Source organism: Hippichthys cyanospilos, chromosome 2, assembly GCF_059441005.1.
Source record: "Hippichthys cyanospilos isolate Australia breed blue-spotted pipefish chromosome 2, RoL_Hcya_1.0, whole genome shotgun sequence".
Lineage (NCBI taxonomy): Eukaryota > Metazoa > Chordata > Actinopteri > Syngnathiformes > Syngnathidae > Hippichthys > Hippichthys cyanospilos.
The window spans coordinates 13,823,958-13,842,633 of record NC_142370.1 but is presented as its reverse complement, the minus strand read 5'-3'; the positions used below and the strand labels follow the sequence as shown (position 1 = coordinate 13,842,633).

Here is an 18,676-nt window from a genome sequence, read left to right as displayed (position 1 = left end):
CCAGGCAGGTCGAGCGGGTACAAACGGGTGTCGCTGGAAAAACTGATACTGTTCTTCAAGGAAGGAGTGAGTTCTTTTCTGTGTGTCAGTGATGCAGAGAGACATTATGTGAGATTGATTAGGTATACCATGAAACGCAAATATTTGGGCACAACCCTAACCCTTCAAACATTACCCAGATAGGAAAATATATTGAATCACTGTTGATTTAGGGTTAAGAAGGTTGATTTTTAGGTTTACTTGAGAATTGATGGTCCGTCAGCATTATTTTGTCAAGTTGTGTTTATAATATGCTATAGAATTTACATTGCATTTTGATTGGGTTAAATTGTTTGAAAGGTCATTGTTTAATGTCGAATCGTCATTCTCTCTTTTCTCCTTCGGCAAAGGGGTGAGAGAGATTGGGAAGGAGTTCGGAGCTGGACAGGCTTGACATAATTTTTACATAATCATCTAATTGCAATTGATTACATCATTGTAATTCTTTTGTTTCAAACGGGACGATATTACTTTTTTTGGGGTTTACGTTTCCAAAAGCAAACATTGATTCAACAATTTGTCAACCTTGTGCTTTCTATATAATTTCTACTGATGTACAACGCCTGAGAACTACCTAGCGCTTAATTGAGGAGATAAACTGTTAAACTGACAGTACAGCATATTTTTCCGAATTTGGGGGGCTTGTCTAAATGTGTATATGTCTTTATATCCAAGTGTTCTTTGTGGCACTGGCAAAACTATTGTAGCATTTTTTTTACAGATTCATAGTTTATGTTACGGCAAATGAATCATTTGTGGGTAAATTAAGACGACATCAACATTAAATCAGTGTATGGTATTTTTCTGACATTTTCAGTATATGGTTTAAATGGGAAATGGATGGCCCGTGAAAATCTTGAACGTATTCAATAAAGGTTGGAAACCGCAAAATAGGAAAATGCCTGGATTTCACTTCACGTTGAAAACATGAAGAAAATATGATAACGAGCATCGGTGACTTCAAAATTATATATAGTGCGTCCAAATATGTGCGAAATCAACTATTAATTGCGATGACAACGATGACGCATTTGACGTGCACTGCAAAACAGGAAGTATTCAGGGGTGAGTGCTCTTGCAATTCACAGCTGCGCTCCCGTGTAACTTTTACGTGTTAACACGCGTTATTCGAGTGTACGTTTATTGTACAAAACGGATGTCTCAGCTCACGGGGAAGCGTCCCATGGTTGGGGTGGGTGTTTTGGTCACGGACGCGGATCATTCCGGCTGTGTGCTCCTCGGAAAACGGATAAGTGTCATGGGAAATGGGAAATTCCAACTTCCGGGGGGGCATTTGGAGTTTGGGTACGTTTACTACGGCGTGGGATCATATCGGCTTACTCCGAACCGCCACCATAATTTGCGTGTGTGAACTCATCAAAGTAAACGGAACACTAACATACATACAGAACGCCTGAGTATCTCCCCCTGTTCTTATGAAACTCGTTGCCATGCAAAATTCGCACCTCAAAAGAGTTAGCATTTTGTCATCGGCCACACAATTTAATAGTAGAATATTCCAAACAAAATGTCATTTTCATTTAAAACAAAAATAACATTACAAACGAAAGTAAAATGCAGGGCATTGACGTTTTATCCTTTGGTGTGCCAGCACAAAAATAAAAAGGAGATGCACAGAATTTTCCATTTCCATTTTGCATTCGACACCGCAGTTTTATATTTATTCACTCATTTTCAAAACAATATTACTGCCTTTTTGCAGCTAATAATTGGCTAGTAAATGACGAATGAATAAATTGGTCATGATAAAGTTTTGTATTACTATGTTGCCTGGGCACATAAATGGGCAAGAGCCTTGAAATATGATTTACACATTGACAAAAATGTAATCGATGGCCGAATTCTAAATTAAAATGAGAGGCGGATTTGCTAACTGTCATTTCCCTTATTTGTTTTCATCTTTGCTTTCAGATATACTTGTCTGAGGTAGAAAGTATGTAATTATTTCCCGTCCATCCTCCAGTGATTGCTGTTTTTCATTCCACTTTTAACGACAAACTTGGAACATACCATTTTTGTGTAAACAGTACTACAGTTGGCAAAGTGTAAACAATGTGGTCATCGCTCTAAAAAGAGAAATTCATTGCATACGTGTGCTGTTTTGGTGATATGAGAAGTACACCGATGATTTTGTCTGAAGTGACTGTGTTCTTGTACAGAGAGACGTGGGAGGAGTGTGCTCAAAGGGAGGTGTTGGAGGAAGCTGGACTGCATTTGGTCAATATCCGCTTTGCCTCTGTGGTGAACTCCATCAGACTGGAGGAGCAATGTCACTATGTTGACATTATTATGCAAGGAGAATTAGACAAGGAGCGACCCACAGAGCCCCAAAACTTGGAACCGGAGAAAAATGAGGGTGAGTAATAGGATATTTAGCACCCGACAACCTAAAACGTTGTTCCTCTATTTGCCGTGGTGAACGTACGTAGGTCATTATAGTACTAAGGAATCTTACCCATATTTCCCACAAAGCTGGAGCCAGAGAATCAGTTGGGTTGTACAACATGTGCGATATGAATGGCCATATCAGGTGGCACTTTTGGAAGGGCAGTAACACCACAAATGTGCCGTGTGAAATGGTTTTCTATTGTCATCGTGGCATGTAAATAATTTATTCAGTGCAAATGGAAATATTAAGGTTCACATTCAAGTTAAGAATTCAATCTAACTTTTAATTAATCTCAGGACCTGCGGCCATATAGTGTAGATCCATCTCCCATGACAGGGATTAACTGAATGAATTTCTACTTCCTATCCTGTCTCAGGATGGACATGGACACGGTGGGACAAGTTTCCTCCCGAAGACCAGCTCTTTTTGCCGCTGGCTCAACTGAGAGAACAAGGATACCAGCCCTTCACAAGCACAAAAGCAGAAACTTTAAAGTAACCGTTTGATCATTTTTTTTCTCTGTCCAGTTGAACACAAGTTGAACGCAAGATTTTTATTTGGATTAAGACAGATGCGTGCATTTTCCAATGTGACATTGATGCTTTCACCACTAGCATGAAAAAGATATTAAAATTGTCACCAGATTTTCAAATGTTGAGACCCTACAAAATGGAAAGAGAAAAAAACATGGCTATAAACTATTTGAATGCACCAAAATTGACACACACGGACCGATTTCATTCATGAATAGCATCAAGTTAAATGGGGAATCTGGCAAAAACCTGAGATTTAACATGACTTTGAGTTAAACACACATGGTACACAAAGAGGAGGAAATGAAAGGAGTTTTTTGTTTTTAAAATGAAAAAAAAACAGAAAAAGAAAAGACAATTGTCAAAGGTGTGGCGATTGTACAAGCGCTTTCTAAAAAAAATCTTATTTCGAATGATCTTGCCACGTGAACCGACCTTAAGAGAGTCAGGCATTCACATTAACACTGTGTACCAAAACATATCCGTATTGTTGTGTCAAAACGCTGGTCAGCATCAAGAACCCTTTTCAAGAACATATTTACAAGGTATCGCTATTCAGTGTTTGGATTTTTCAGTGTTTGGGAAAAAGAGTGTCTCAAAATGGCTGACACTGAATGACACGAATTTACATGAAGGCCGATGTGTCACGTTTTTCCTCCATCGCTCTTTGCTTTCACGTTATGGTTGGAATGCTGTGGTACAATGAATTGAAATATGTAGTAAATATCTTATTCAGTTTGGTGTATACATTTTTCGTTGTCACATGATAGCTACGATTCCTATCAACACAGTCCAAAGCGTTGGAACGGTAGATGCCACGGCACCGTTAAAGACCCTGTCGTGGGCATAGGTAATTATGTGCAGTGCTCCACTGTAGGCCTCCTCACAGGTGGGCTGGATCTGATCCTCGGGAAGCTCAAAGTCATAATGCCCATCATCTCTCAGCTCAAAGGTGTAGGAGAGAGGGATTTCTTGGAACCGAGCCCAATCTCTGGAGGACCCAGAGTTGTTAACTAGTGAAAATGAAACACACCTTAACAAATGTCATTGACTGCCACGATTAATTAAGGTAATCCACGGCGGTATTAACATTTAAGAAGTCTAGAACTTTTTTTGACTACAAGTCAAATCAAGCACTTTGTCATCCTACCACTAGGGGGCAATGTTTCCCACATGTTTGCATGACAACTTCCTCTTATTTTCTCACCCCCATATATCATTTACCTGTGTGAAAAGGCATCGAGTGTCTCACCTGATTCCTAATATTTACAGTGATAGCTGTCAATCAAGGCCCATTTTGAAAAATTTAAAAATGGAATACATTTGGTTTGAAATGACCGAAAATGACATTTTGACTGCTAATTGATTACAATTTGCTTAAAAGTAAATAATGTGCTTAAGTAGGCTTACTTTTTCATTGGTTTGCTCTCAGCAAGGAAGTTAGCTGTGTTGCCCCGTGTGCCAAATTGTTGCCATTAATTATTATTTACTGTATTTATTTTAGTTTATCATTATTCTTATTTGTAAGTATCAAGCCTTGAAGCCTTGTTTGTATAGTGCTTGTTTAAAAAAAAGGGCAATAAATAGAGGCTTGAACAAACATGATGAATGATCATAATTAATAATCATCATTTCAATATTGACCAAAATAATCGTGGTCATTATTATAATTATTATAATAATTATTATTAATATTGTATTGGCCATAATCGTGCAGCCCTAATTATTATTAATTGTGTTTTTTCAGTTGGTCAAAAAGGTTTCTAGTTTGAATAAGGATAGATATATATATATATATATATATATATATATATATATATATATATATATATATATATATATATATATATTACGATACTATGTTTTACCTTTGTTAATGTTGTAAGGTATACTTATACGTTTTTTTAGATAATTCCCCTATTTAAAGTCGCTGTGCCGAGAGGTGGTGGGGGGGCGCAGATTTTATTTCTCTTTCCAAGGGGGGGCTTTGCAAAAAATACTTAATTAACCCCACACATTTAAACATGTAAGCTCAACAAAGAGCCCCAGATCCCAATTGGAAATTTACTGCAGCAGTGCTGAAGTACAGGAACAGTTCTATGATGGTATGTCATATGTATACTTACAAATTATAACCGATGGGGTTCCTACTTTGTAGATCTTCCCATGGACCTTCTTAATGGCCTCGGCCGCACCCATACCAACTTCCATCTAAAGAACAGGACAATGCACTTTTTTTTTTTCAAACTGCCCCAACATTGACGCACTGAAAGATAACTAAAGCTGCACATTTACAGTACATACTAGTTCCTTGTAGTTGCTGGCGGTGAAATTAGGGTGTCCATAGGGAACCAGAATCATCTGGCCATAGGAGTGGATGGTGAGGAATGCCAGGAAGTCTTCCTTTCTGCTTCCAACAAAGTAGGTAACAGCCTGTGTCTCAGGCTCGGACACTGGAGCTCTGCCGCAGAACATCGGTTGGCAGCAATCAAATGACACCCCGACAGCTTTGAAGAGAATTACACCCGTACGAATAGAGACTTGACTAATTTATACTTAAACGTGCGGCAAATAATTCGTGACATTGCCACTCAGATTCTTGTTATGAATAGAAACACTCACTGCCCCAATGAAAATCAAAGTTGCGGTTAAGATCAGTCCCGGCGCAGTTGCAGCCTGCAGGTCCGGGTCGTCTGTTCTTCAGCCAAAGACGTGTCTGAATGCACCAGAGTAGCCACTTTCAGTACGCTTGTTGCTCCATGTATTTCTGGTATTTGTGAAAATCAAATGTTCATCATGGGTGGTAGGCTAGAGCCTGTCAAACAGGCTTCGGGGTGTCTATTTTCCTATCTATCTTCCTCTCACATTCCGAAACTGTGCTTCGTAGGTATATTGGGCGCTCTTATATTGTCCTGTGTGAGTGGTTGTTAGTCTTTGTGAACAAGCGATTAATTAAGATAATGGTTAGATGGATTTTAAGCTCACTCATTTAAGAATAAGATGTTGATGTTTAGTTTTTACAAGCGGTTGGCTTGTACTTTATTCACTGGCTACTAAACTGTGGCATTCTGAGTCAGCGGGCAAACACTGGATAATGGGAATGCTGGCAATGGGAAAATGCCCCAAGAAATGTAACACTGACCGAGTTGTCCTTCCACGAATAGATGTAGCCGTCCACGTTGAGCACCGGGGTGACGTAAAAGTCCATGTTCTTCATCATCTCTCCCATTTTATGGTCCGTCTTGTACGTTTCTAAGATCTGAAATGAGAATATCCTGGATTAAATGTTCCTGTCAATGCTTTCTCAATGTGAAATATGTTTACATGGGGCATGAGTACCTTGCTGACAAAATACTGACAGAAAGCAGGAGAAATCCACTCCCTGGCATGAATGCCACAGTCCATCCAAATAGCTTTCTTCCTTGCTCCAGTATCCACCCCTACCTGCAAAGCAAACAGGATCATTTTTTTCAGTACTGCTAGTTTGGTATTTGACAGGAATTTGTCGGTTACCTTAAGCAAGCTAATTGTCCGCAGTTCATAGGTCTTTCCATAATCTACTTTGGTCACAATGTCAGGGTATTCTTTTGCAACCTGAACCATCCATTCAGAGATCTGAAGAAAGATTCAGAAAACCGGTTGTCCTTTGTCACACTGCTAGCGGAAACTGAATTATTGTTTAATCGAATTGCACGTGACAAACATAAAATTAGCCTTACTTAAAGTCTGTCGTTCTATGTTTGGCCGTGTGTATCCTTACCTCTGACATGGGATGGTATTTGTAGTAGTTGTACTCCGGTCTGTTAAACACACCAGATGGGATTAGGAATAGTTTTCCCAATATTAAGTTCCACTTTATGGAGACATACAAATATAATATATTTGATGCCAGTCATGGCATGCCGATTTACACCACCCGCAGCTGTGTTTTGTTTAGAATTGTGTTGCACTAGCAAGGTAGCAAATCCATCCATTTTCTGGAGCTACCTATCCTCACTAGGGTCGCAAGCCTGCTGGTGCCTATCCCAGCTGACTTCAGGCAGCGGGCGGCGGACACCCTGTAGTTGTTGCCAGCCAATTGCAGGGCACACTGAAACAAACAACCTTTCATGCACCCAATCACACCTAAGGACAATTTAGATTGTCCAATACACCTGCCATGCATGTTTTTGGAGTGTGGGAGGAAACCGGAGAGAACCCACGCAGGATCGGAAAACAGCAAATTTGTTGCAAAAACACAAGTTTAGATGATACAACTATTTATTTAGAATTGATAAAGAGGGCAATGACACACATTGGCCTAAAAATGTTCACAAATGAAATTCAATCATGAGAAGAAAAAAAAACAAAACAAGAAGTGACTCACTTTTCTAGCATTGCAGCTCCTGCCACTGAAAGCAGAGCCACAAGCGTGAATCCCACATTGCTGATTGCTGTCATTTTGAGAAGTGTTCGTGGTTGTAAACCTTGGGACCTGCATTTCCTTTTATACTGTCGATAGCATAAAATCTGATAAAGGCACGCCTATGCCACAGTTGCAGATGTGTTATCATTATAATGCTTTTAATGTGTTTATTGACTTGAATGCCCTGTTAATTTGTAATCTGATTTGAAGGTTACTTTCAGAATACAATAATTATCAATACATTGTCAATATGAATGAATCTGTAAATTAAAAAAAAAAGAACAAATCCATTTGGCCCCTAATTTTCTATGGTAATTATCCTCATCAGGATTGTGGGTGAGCTGGAGGCTTTTTCAGCCAATTTTGGGCAAAAGGCACAGTACATACAGCCTGGACTGGTCAGCAGCTAACATATCGATAAACATTTTTTTTTTTTTTTTTAAGGGGGAAAAATATTTTCGTAGGTGTGCATATCCACTTGGGCAATACCATTTTTTTCTGATCCAGAACTCAGTAAAATCAAACTGGTATCAACAATACTGATTCGACCGCAATACTTTGTGCAAACCTGTATTAAACCTGTAATAATGCCTAATTCAAATCATAGCTTCACAAAGAATACTGGGCATAACAGTGACCTTTAAAATCTGTTCATTTTAAAATTGAAAATACTGAAAATTGAAGGAACCGTCAGGCACTAATAAAATTGTAAGTCCCTATTTTTGAAACATTCCTTTAACTGTGAAAGTGGATGATATATTTTATATCTTTAAGAATCTTTGATTTTAAATAATAATAAGCTTTAGCTTCCTCGTCTATAAAATCCACTGTAATTCATACACACACACACACACACACATATTATTTATATATGTGTATATATTATGCAGCCATTTGTTGAAGAATGTTTTTAGTTCCTTCCCCATTTCATCATAGTATTTATTCATTTTAGCACCTTCAACTGTTGCAATGCCTTGCGATACGTAAAGCTCCACATTATCTCCCTTTTTACCTGGATCATGCCTTCCTACTGCAAGCACCAAAGGCGTCATCATAAATGCCTTGCATTGCGTGTTGTAGAGTAACATGAGGTCAATTCAAAATAGTAGGGCCTCACAGTTCAGAGTCCCGAGTTCAAATCCAGCTCACTCTGGTCCTCCTTTGTGGCGTTTACATGTTCTCAGTCCCGGTACTCTGGCTTCCTCCCACACTGCTAAAACATGCATGGCAGGTGTCATGCTAAATTGTCCCTAGATGTGAATGGGTACGTGAATGCTTGTTTGTTCCTGTGTGTCCTGCGATTGCCTGAAAACAAGTTTAGAGTGTCCACAGCCTACTGTCCGTAGACAGCGGGGATGGGCGCCAGCAAGCCTGCCACCCTTGTTAGTATAAGCAGTTCTAGAAAAAATAGTATAGTCTCAGTGTGGACTCCATTTCCTCTAAATCAGTGGCAAATGTCCCCACGTTTACTGTCGAGTATACTCAATACGGGGAGAGATTTGTCGAAAAATTCAGTGCTCACTTTACCTCAGCCAGAAATCACGCAGTAAAAAGGAAATTAGGAGTGGCGATCTTTGTCTCGTGATACGATTCTGATTGTAGGGTCTCCGATTCACTTCAGAATCAATTTTCAATTCAAAATGATTCAATTAAACAAAGATGATTTCTCATTCAATTTATTGATGTGCAAAGAATCACCACACAACTTCACCCTGCTTTGCAAGATAAGAAATGGAAAGCCGCCCCCCCCAACGACATCAAAAACGCTGCTTAAAAGTAGCATAAGCATAGCTGTGGTAACGTACAGTGGTAACTCATGCCGACAAACTAGGAAGTGAATGAGGGAATGTAATTGGCTAAGCCAGCCAAAGAGTATAAGTCACATCGAGAGGTAGCTAACACTGCTAGATGAAATTTCCTTGTGTGAACTAAGTGTTTCGCAACTTCCCTACAAACAAAAGTTGCGTCCAGAGGATGCACGTTGATTTGTTTTCGTCCCACTGTTGATACTGCATTTCAACGTTTGAAAGTGTGAAATAAGAGGGAAGAAACCACTATTAAACTTGTTTGGATGTTTTTGTTTTTTTTTGACTGTCCATCCATCAATTGATTCTCTGAAGCGCTTATTCTCACTAGGGATGCAAGCATCCTGCATGAGGTATTTATTTTCATTCAGACAGAGGCATTGAATATCATGTGGTATTATGCTCCCACCATGAGCTCCCAAACATTTTCTTTGTAATAGCGAAGAGAGTTAGGCAGTCTGGTTTGCATCAAAACCTGTTTGTTGTGATTCATATGAATGTTACTGCGAGCTGCTAGCACATGGTTTTCCTCCAGCGTGGTTTGTTTCCATGTCCTGGTTTTAGTACAGTGTTGTGGTTCGATGATGTTAAATATAACATTTTCACTCCAAGCTGTTATTTACATTTTTCCAACGTCACATGATAGATGTGACTCCCACTACCACCAACACAGTCCAAAGCGTTGGAGCGGTGGATGTCACGGCGCCATTAAAGACCTTGTCATGGGCATAGGTGATTATGTGCAGAGCTCCACTGTAGGCCTCCTCACAGGTGGGCTGGATCTGATCCTCAGGAAGCTCGAAGCCAAAACTCCCGTCATCTCTTAGCTCAAAGGTGTAGGAAAAGGGAATCTCTTGGAAACGAGCCCAATCTCTGGAGGACCCAGAGTTGGGATCTGTTGAAAATTGAAAAACGCACGTGAACAAACATCATGAGGAAATTTTAACCGTCCACCTGCCAGTTTATCCATCATTACTACAGGAATCTAAGTCATAAATATATTTGTGAGGCTTCGGTCCTGAAGTATGTTTGCGAAGCAGTGTCATACGTTCACGTACATAATATGTCCGGTGAGGTTCCTACTTTGTAGATCTTCCCATGGACCTTTTTAATGGCCTCGGCTGCACCCGTACCGACTTCCATCTAAAAAAATGGATAGTATGCTCTTTTTTTCAAATTGACCTAATGTTTTATTCACCACAAGATGTCTGCACATGCATTTACATACTAGTTCCTTGTAATTGGCGGCGGTAAAATTAGGGTGTCCATAGGGAACCAGGAGCAGCTGGCCATAAGAGTGGATGGTGAGGAAAGCCAGGAAGTCCTCCTTTCTGCTTCCAACAAAGTAGGTAACAGCATGTGTCTCAGGCTCAGACTCTGGAGCACTTCCACAGAAAATCTGTTCGCAGCAGTCAAATGACACCCCGATAGCTATGAAGAGGATTAGAATTATACACCTGTTAATATACAGTAGTATTCACAACCTTCCACTCAAACAAATAATGAATGTCAGACATGACATTATGAAGAGAGACACTCACTGCCCCAATTGGCGTTAAAGTTGCGGTTAAGATCAGTCCCAGAGCAGTTGCAACCTGCAGGTCCTGGTGATCTGTTCTTCCTCCAGAGGCGAGTCTAAATGGGTCAGAGTGGCCACTTTTAGAAAGCTTGTTGCTCTATGTATTGTGGTCTTTCTGAGGATCAAGAGTTTGGGAGAGTAGCGGGCTGGGCCCTGTCAAGTAAACGTTCTTCATTAAGCAAGTACTGGATAAATTCATGTAACACTTGAACAAAACCAAGCAAAACAGGAAATTTGTTGGAAAGAATGGAATGTTTGCATCTTGAGATAACGAGCTTGTAGGATTGCCACAAACCTACCAAGTCTCCAGTTAGATACTTTTGATGTCGTCCCTTTACTGCGCTGATCAGGGGCATATTTTCATGCTAATGCTTTGCTGCGTTTTGCTATACTGCACTCAATGCTTTTGTCCCCAGTTTCTTTCTCTATTGTTTTGGGATGGGAGTACAACTGGTTTGGCCTTCATTCCCTCGCGAGACAAATATTTTCTGAGTCTTTGGCAAAAACTCCAAACTTGAAAGCAATTAGGAAGGTCCCAAGAAATGTAACACGGACCGAATTGTCCTTCCACGAATAGATGTAACCATCCATGTTGAGCACTGGGGTGACATAAAAGTCCATGTTTCTCATCATCTCTCCCATTTTAGGGTCGGTCTTGTACGTCTTTAAGATCTGAAATGAAAAGATCATAAATGAAATGCTCCTGACAATACATCGTCAATCTGGAAGACATTTACTTCGGACATTTTTACCTGGCTGATAAAGTATTGGCAGAAGGCCGGCGCGATCCATTCCCGGGCATGAATACCACAGTCCATCCAGATAGCTTTCTTCTTTGCTCCAGTATCCACACCAACCTGCAAAGGAAACAGAACGTCTTGTTATTCGGTGCTTCTGCAAGTTATCAATTTAATATTTCACATTTGGTTACCTTCAGCAAGCTGATTGTCCGCAGTTCATAGGTCTTCCCATATTCCACTCTGGTCACAATATCTGGGTATTCCTTTGCAAGATTAGTCATCCATTCAGAAATCTATTGGATTAAAAATGATTAGACCCATTTAAGTGCAGTGTGTGACTTAAACTTGAACTAGGACATATTTTAGACCTAATTCTTGCTTTTGGCCCGCCAGTGTCAAATTTGAGAGTCTTGGACAATGCGGTTTCCGATCATGCGGTATGATATTCCGTTTTCCAGTGCTTTGTTCAATCTGCCACTCCTGAGGGGAGCTGTTAAATTTTGAACCCTCTCACTGCTGGTTGTTTCTTTGAGACTTGTGTTTATCTTTGTGTTACCTCCCCAAACTCAGAGAAACTCAGATCTTGGTTCAACAAATCCTACCGTATTATGCCAGTTAGCAGCTGACACAAAATCTATGTGTTCAGTTAAACATTCATGCTACGAAGCTATACGTTAAACAATTTTTAGGAAATCTGGTTCCTGCGTCCAGTGCATCGTTAAAAATTCTAAAGAACAACATTTGTCAGCCTTTATTAGAATAGAATCTAGGAGAATTGAATACCTTTAGTGTTATTGGATAAATTTGCCTTAGAGTCTTCAGACTCTGTGTGAGTGTGTCTGTCCTTACCTCTGACATGGGATGGTATTTGTAGTAGTTGTACTCCGGTCTGTTACACACACCAAATAGGATTAGGAATAGTTCTTCAACCCAAATTGGCTATACCAGTGGTTCTTAACCTGAATTCGGCTGCGGAGGCCAGGACATAACCATCTCATCGCGTCAGTTCTTGATGACACGCCCCGCTTGGCCAACACTAGCTGACAATTATCACGTTACCTTGCTTGTCCAATCAATGCTGCGGGAAATTTAGTGCACTCAGTAGTCAAAGTGAGACTGAGTAGTAGTACGTCATGTGATTTCTTCTCTCTTAAGTGACTTATTTGTCAACACAACGTATTTTAATCCATACCATGTTGAGAGAAAAAAAAAAGGAGTGCCTGGATTTTTTCTTTATTCCGTTTTAACAGCATCTCAGTGAGCAATCCTCTTTGAGGATGCTGGACATTAAAACAAAGAGAAGGAACAGACTTTGCTATGAAAACGACCCGAGTTCGGCGCGTTCCCAGGTGAAGCCATGCGTGTCTGTCTGAACTCTCAAAGGCATCAGCAGAAATCACACAGATTTGCTGCTATGTCCTTTGTTGTGAGTTCACGCACTGTGTTGGCACACAGTTCATGAATGGTTTGGTGAATGCGCATCTGAAACTGGTAGGGAGGGCTCAGTACTGTACCTCCAACAAAGTTAAGAACCGCTGGTCTTTTCCCTTTGGAAACATGCGAAGTATACCGTCTTAAAAGGTAGACTTTGCTCATTTACACCACTACCAGCTTTGCTCTGTATCTAATTTTATTTGCTAACACAATAGCAAGAAAACAAATTTACTACAAAAAAATGCAAGTTAAGATGATACCAATAGTTACTGGACCTGAATTAATTTACAACTGATCAAAGTGATAAACGATGATAAAATCAGAGTCTAAAAATATTCCAAAACAAGATCCAATTGGGGAAAAACAATAAGTGACTCACTTTTCTAGCGTCGCAGCTCCTGCCACTGAAAGGAGAGCCACAAGAGTGACTCCCACATCTCTGATTGCTGTCATTTTGAGAAGAACTGTTGATTGTAAACTGTAGGACCTGCAGTTCCTTTTATATACAGTGCTGGAGATTGTGCAAAATCAGATAAAGATGCACCTTTGCCTCAAGTGTTATCATAAGGCAGTCCATGTGCGAATTGATTTTAATGCTCAGTTAATTTGTAATCTAATTTTAAGACTGTTTGATCTTTCGGAATAAATCATTATTAATTTGTCAATAAAAATGGAACAAATCCATTTAGCCATTCATTTTCAATAGTGTTTTCCCTCATTGGTGTGGGATGGAAGCTATTCCATCTGATTTGGGAAGTTCACTTTCTATGTCCACTGTAATGTTGATGTTCAATAACACAGATTTTCTTGCGGAGTAAAAACAGCTGTATTTTAAATCATAGTTTCTTAAAGAATAGAGGATATCAGAGTAACTTTTAAAATGTATTTATTTTTACGAGTGTAATTTTTTCACGAGTTTTCTCTTATCTTAGCTCCTAGTCTACGTAAATAAGCCATTTTAAATGAGCAATCCTGTAGTTGACTATACATGAGTAAGTCTTTACTTTCACCTATATGTAATATCATATATATATATATATATATATATATATATATATAAATATATATATATATATATATATATATATATATATATATATATATATATATATATATATATATATATATATATCTTACAATCTTTCATTGTCTCAAAAGCACTGACATGATCTTGACCATTTGCATTCACTAAACATGGAGGATCTTTAAAAAAGTGTGTAAACGGTACCATCTGGTGGCCGTAAAATATTAATTACACTGGTTATTTAAAAAGCCAACCTATATTTGAACGTAAATTCCACACTCCCGTCCCACAAAAACATTGCAAAGATCAGTCATGTTTGAGTCATAAATTTCTGATGGGGGCGGGGGGTATTTTATAAAATGCTAATTGCTACTGTGCAATCTTGAACCAACTGGATAAGATCAAGATCAAGATTCAGTCAAGTGATTCGTTGGAAAAAAAAAAAAAAAAGATGTTTCAGACTAAAAATAACATTATTACCCAGTTCTGCGCTTTGAATTCACAAGCAGTGTGGACCCTGTTTTATTAATTTCAAAGGGCACCCAGCATGGAAGCATGTGACTGGATTCCAATTGACCATGAAAGACCTTGTCGTGGGCGTACCTCATGATGTGCAGGGTTCCATTGCAGGCATCCTCACATGTGGGCTGGATCTCATCCTCAGGAAGTTCAAAACCATGACGTCCTTTATCTGTCAAGCCAAAGGTGTAGCAGAAGGGGACTCCTTGTTTCCAAGCCCATTCTTCCGATGAACCCGAGTACGGGTCAGTTGAATGCAGCATTTGATATGCAGCTTTTTGACGCAACTTGAAAGGTTTTTTTGTTGAATGCTTAAACCACGCTAGATCATTTCCTGTTTAAGCAAGAGTGCATAGGTTGCCCATGGGCTATACAGTCTGACTTACTTGCTATATCTGGTGAAGTTCCTACTTGGTCGCGCTTCCCATGCACCTTTCTGATATCCTCAGCGGCACCCAATCCCACGTCCATCTGAGAAAAACAGACAATTTACAGTGGCTGAATGAACTGACATTTGTGTCCAAAGGTTTAACACTATGATTTTCTTTACAAATCAAGTGCAAATTAATCGGAACATTAAGCAAATGTCTTGATAAATTGTGCTATAGTGACTACTTTTCAAATTGCTGTATGCTTGTTTTATATAACTGCATTATGCCATTATGACACAGTTATGCGCCAAACAAACAAACAAAAAACAGACGGATTATACTTCATGAGTAAAATATATCTCGGGCTATACCACTACAAATGTAGTTCCAAAGCACCCCCCCCCCCCCCCCCCCCCACAGTTGTTTTTTTTTTTTCATCCAAAGATACTTGTTGGGTGGTATTTGGATGAGAAAATATTTCACAGAGGGTGCATTGTTTAAAAAAGACCGAGGAGCACTGGTGTGGCCTATAGGCATATAATGATTTGGTTAAACCACAATAATTAGATGCATATCATCATCTTCCTGGAACATTGGTCTTTTTTTAAGGAAATAAAAAGCCTACTGCTTTGCCTGAATTATTTCAATTTGCTGGCTGGCTGATTTATGGTCATCGTACATCCCAAGTTGAGCTGATCATCTCATATTAATAAAATTGATTGAATATTATATATTCTTATATATATTATATATTGTGTATTTGGTTATATTTGGTTATATATTCTGTATTTTGGGAAGGTGACAATTTTTATCTTCACCAATTCTCTGTAGTTGCGGGCGGTGACGGCGATCTGGTCGTGGGGAAGGAGGAGCAGCTGGCCGCAGGAGTGGATGCTGAAGTAACTCAGGAAGTCTTCCTTCGTACTTGCCACAAAGGAGGTGATGCCTCGAACTTCAGGCTCAGACTCAGGAGCTCTGCTCAATGAAGACTTGAATGACATGGTACCTTCTTCCTTCCCCTTTTCAGACAGGCGGTACATAATATTACAATGTAGGGTTCTTTTTCTTTTCTTTTTTTTTAATTTCATCCTAGAAATGAAAAGATTATATTTACTGTCTTCCTGCAGTATACAATGTTTTAAGAACTCCGGCACTGCCCTAGTTGGCGTCAAAGTTGCGGTTGAGGTCAGTGTCGATGCAGTTGCAGCCTGCAGGTCCTGGGGATCTGTTCTTCCTCCAGAATCGTGTCTAAATGGGTCAGGGGAATCAAATGGGAATTTATGATTGACAGATTCGTTGCCAGCAGTAGGGGTGGCAACTGGGGTGGCAAGGCATTTGATGGAAGTGGCAGCTGCCAACCTCTTGGGACCGCCACTCTTTAGTTTGCTCTTCTGTACTTTGGACATCTGGCTATTTTTGACAAAAGATTTTTTTTTTCATTGCTTACTCGTTAACTCTTTTTAACTGGGATCTACCTTCCAAGGAATGTAACCGACTGAGTTGCCCTGCCACGAATAAATGTAACCATCTATGTTGAGAACCGGGATGACATAAAAAACCATGTTCCTCATCATCTCTCCCATGGGTCAGTCTTGTATGTATGTCTGCAGGATTTGTAATGAAACGTTCATGTTCAGAGTCTTTGCTCACGGAACGTTCTCAATGTGAATTTCTTTCAAATGGGACATGATTACCTTCTTGACAAAATACTGACGGAAGGCCGGAGTAATCCACTCTCGAGCATGCATACCACAATCCATCCAGGTTGCTTTTTTCTTCTCCCCGCTATCCACACTGGTCTGCAAGAAAAACTAGACTTTCTCCATCCTGTTTACGCTTTACAGGGTTCCATTTATCTAACATGGCCGGGTGATCAATTCTGCTAAACATCCGACCTTACAATTATCCCTGCTCACATTACACACAAAATCCAAGCGCAGCATAAATGATACGAGTAAAACACACACTTCTACTACTACAACAAAGAAGAAACACTTGAAAACTACACTTGAAAAACTAAGTTTAACAACATTCACAAAATACAGTAACACGCTGATATTGAGCAAAATAATTGTCCTCAGCTCATAGGTCTTTCCATATTCCACTCTGCTTACAACATCAAGATGATCCTTCGCAAGCTGATCCATCCACTCTATCATTGAAAAGTGTTAGTCTACGTACTGTGTGTGTGTGTGTGTCTTGTGTCATACTTTTGTGGTATGGGTGGTATTTGTAGTAGTTGTACTCTGTTGCACATATCCAAATGATTTATACTTTTATATGTACAGTACAGTATACAGTATATGTTCCCTTTTTCTCCTTAACTTTCCCTCCATGGTACATCCACACACTTAATTTCCCCGCTTCTCAAATGCGATCTTATGCCGTTTGGGGTGGATGGGGGAAAGACATACTCTGATTAGCTCCAGTTTTGTAACCCTGAATCCGTTTGGGTTTGGTCACAGTGGAAAATCCTGATATGTAGATGTATGTAGTTGTCAATGGTGTTGTGGATTTTTGGGGGGGATTTAGGCGAGGTCAAGAAAACAGTCTGGAAAACAGTCTTTCGAGTTTCTTTCATTTGAAGCTTCAAAAACAAGTTTTAACAGAGCAGTCTTGTGGTCTCTAAGAGAGTGTTCTATGAAGGGCTGGAATGACAAAAAAGGGAAGAAAAGACAGCACGATAATCTATGGTTGTGTTGAACTCACTTTTGCGTCAAGGTCGTCTCATTCTAAATATGCAGAGAGTTCTCGTATGTTATGCGAAAGGGTCTTTGTTCAAACAAAATCAGATGGTCAAAGAACAACAAAATGTTATCCTACAACTGGCGGGATACTTATGTTTTTGCAAAGCTCTCAGCGAGGCGAATTCTTTGAGACAGCATTCCAGAAGGAACACGGTAAAATGCGTCTTCACGTTTTTGAATGGGCTTTTTAATGATTGGTGAACGGTGAAAAAAATCGGAGGGCTTTTTTTTCTGACACCTATTGCTAACTCGATTTGATTTGCATTTTTTTTGCTGTGTAAAAAGTCACACAAGTATGTGTTTGATTTTTCCCAGATCTATGCTGCGCAAGTCTTACTGCGCAGACCTACCGGACACATTCCCGCTCCCAAAGCTGAATTTGCTCCAGTCACCTGTCCTCCTTTGTGTTCTCACCATACAAGATACTTCCGGGGCTCATTTTTTGGCAATGTGCGAGGTTGGGAGTGTTTTGTCTTATCAACATCCACCAACGCCCCCAGATGTTATTAATAATGACAAGGATGCACCCGCATTCCCCAAAGTGCCAACACAGAGCTACAAGCTGCTTTCAAACCTGTGCATATGTGCTAACAAAACAAGAAAGCCTTCATTTCCGTTGATTATTTGTGACGATGTCACAAGTCCCTCCTGAGTGCAGATGCAACACCGGTCTCGAATTGCGACAACAGATAGTGTACTGAGGAAGGAAACCTCCATAGAGCGATGACACAAAAGTTACCGCAGCATGGTGGACCATCCCGTGTTGACCTTTGAGTGCGTTAAAGAATATCTGGCGAGGAAGAGAAGGTGGGGTGAAAGGCTACAGGGTTAGGTTAAGTGTCAATGTCAATAAGTCATTAGGCTATTGCTGAAAAACAAAAAACAAACAGGCTTTACATTTTACATAACAGAATGGGAAATTGAGTTAGACTATTTTCCACCAAATATTCACTAAAATGACAAAAATTGAAACCTTTTGGTTTTGAGGCCAAAGAACAATTTTTGCCCCTTTTTATCTGTTGAGATGTTAAACTTGTAACTCTAAAAGTGTAAGGTGTTGAATCTCAGAT

General features: G+C 39.7%; 3 protein-coding genes across 3 annotated transcripts; 1 reads left to right on the top strand and 2 right to left on the bottom strand.

Moving 5' to 3' along the window:
- Nucleotides 1-1,122: 1,122 nt before the first annotated feature.
- nudt15 (nudix (nucleoside diphosphate linked moiety X)-type motif 15) lies at nucleotides 1,123-3,720 on the top strand. The gene is made up of 3 exons (XM_088408823.1): nucleotides 1,123-1,344; nucleotides 2,220-2,416; nucleotides 2,826-3,720. The coding sequence occupies exons 1-3, from the start codon at nucleotides 1,196-1,198 to the stop codon at nucleotides 2,945-2,947; spliced, it is 468 nt and encodes a 155-aa protein (XP_088264949.1). The 5' UTR covers nucleotides 1,123-1,195; the 3' UTR covers nucleotides 2,948-3,720.
- On the bottom strand, nucleotides 2,851-7,422 carry LOC148427464 (carboxypeptidase O-like). Its single transcript, XM_088408822.1, has 9 exons — nucleotides 7,349-7,422; nucleotides 6,743-6,782; nucleotides 6,496-6,597; nucleotides 6,322-6,426; nucleotides 6,125-6,241; nucleotides 5,605-5,698; nucleotides 5,287-5,489; nucleotides 5,109-5,193; nucleotides 2,851-3,995 (listed from the first exon to the last, which is right to left on the bottom strand). Exons 1-9 carry the CDS (start codon nucleotides 7,420-7,422, stop codon nucleotides 3,742-3,744), a joined length of 1,074 nt encoding a protein of 357 aa, XP_088264948.1. The 3' UTR covers nucleotides 2,851-3,741.
- A 2,277-nt stretch (nucleotides 7,423-9,699) lies between these two features.
- LOC148427463 (carboxypeptidase O-like) lies at nucleotides 9,700-17,018 on the bottom strand. Its single transcript, XM_088409190.1, is given in 15 exon segments — nucleotides 9,700-10,087; nucleotides 10,251-10,335; nucleotides 10,421-10,623; nucleotides 10,734-10,827; nucleotides 11,327-11,443; nucleotides 11,524-11,628; nucleotides 11,703-11,804; nucleotides 12,361-12,400; nucleotides 14,573-14,762; nucleotides 14,875-14,959; nucleotides 15,678-15,872; nucleotides 16,006-16,107; nucleotides 16,356-16,499; nucleotides 16,554-16,644; nucleotides 16,903-17,018. Coding segments are annotated over 15 exon segments (1,929 nt in total). The 3' UTR covers nucleotides 9,700-9,827.
- Nucleotides 17,019-18,676: the final 1,658 nt, after the last annotated feature.

Bases quoted from the DNA above. Each gene is read 5' to 3' on its own strand.
- nudt15 (XM_088408823.1), top strand. From the start codon at position 1,196: ATGTCTCAGCTCACGGGGAAGCGTCCCATGGTTGGGGTGGGTGTTTTG. The intron at 1,345-2,219 runs GTACGTTTACTA...GTTCTTGTACAG, and splicing joins GGGGGGCATTTGGAGTTTGG to AGAGACGTGGGAGGAGTGTG. The intron at 2,417-2,825 runs GTGAGTAATAGG...ATCCTGTCTCAG, and splicing joins GGAACCGGAGAAAAATGAGG to GATGGACATGGACACGGTGG.
- LOC148427464 (XM_088408822.1), bottom strand. From the start codon at position 7,422: ATGACAGCAATCAGCAATGTGGGATTCACGCTTGTGGCTCTGCTTTCA. The intron at 6,242-6,321 runs GTACTCATGCCC...TTCTCATTTCAG, and splicing joins GTCAGTATTTTGTCAGCAAG to ATCTTAGAAACGTACAAGAC. The intron at 3,996-5,108 runs GTAAGTATACAT...CATTTTCACTAG, and splicing joins AACCCCATCGGTTATAATTT to TTAACAACTCTGGGTCCTCC.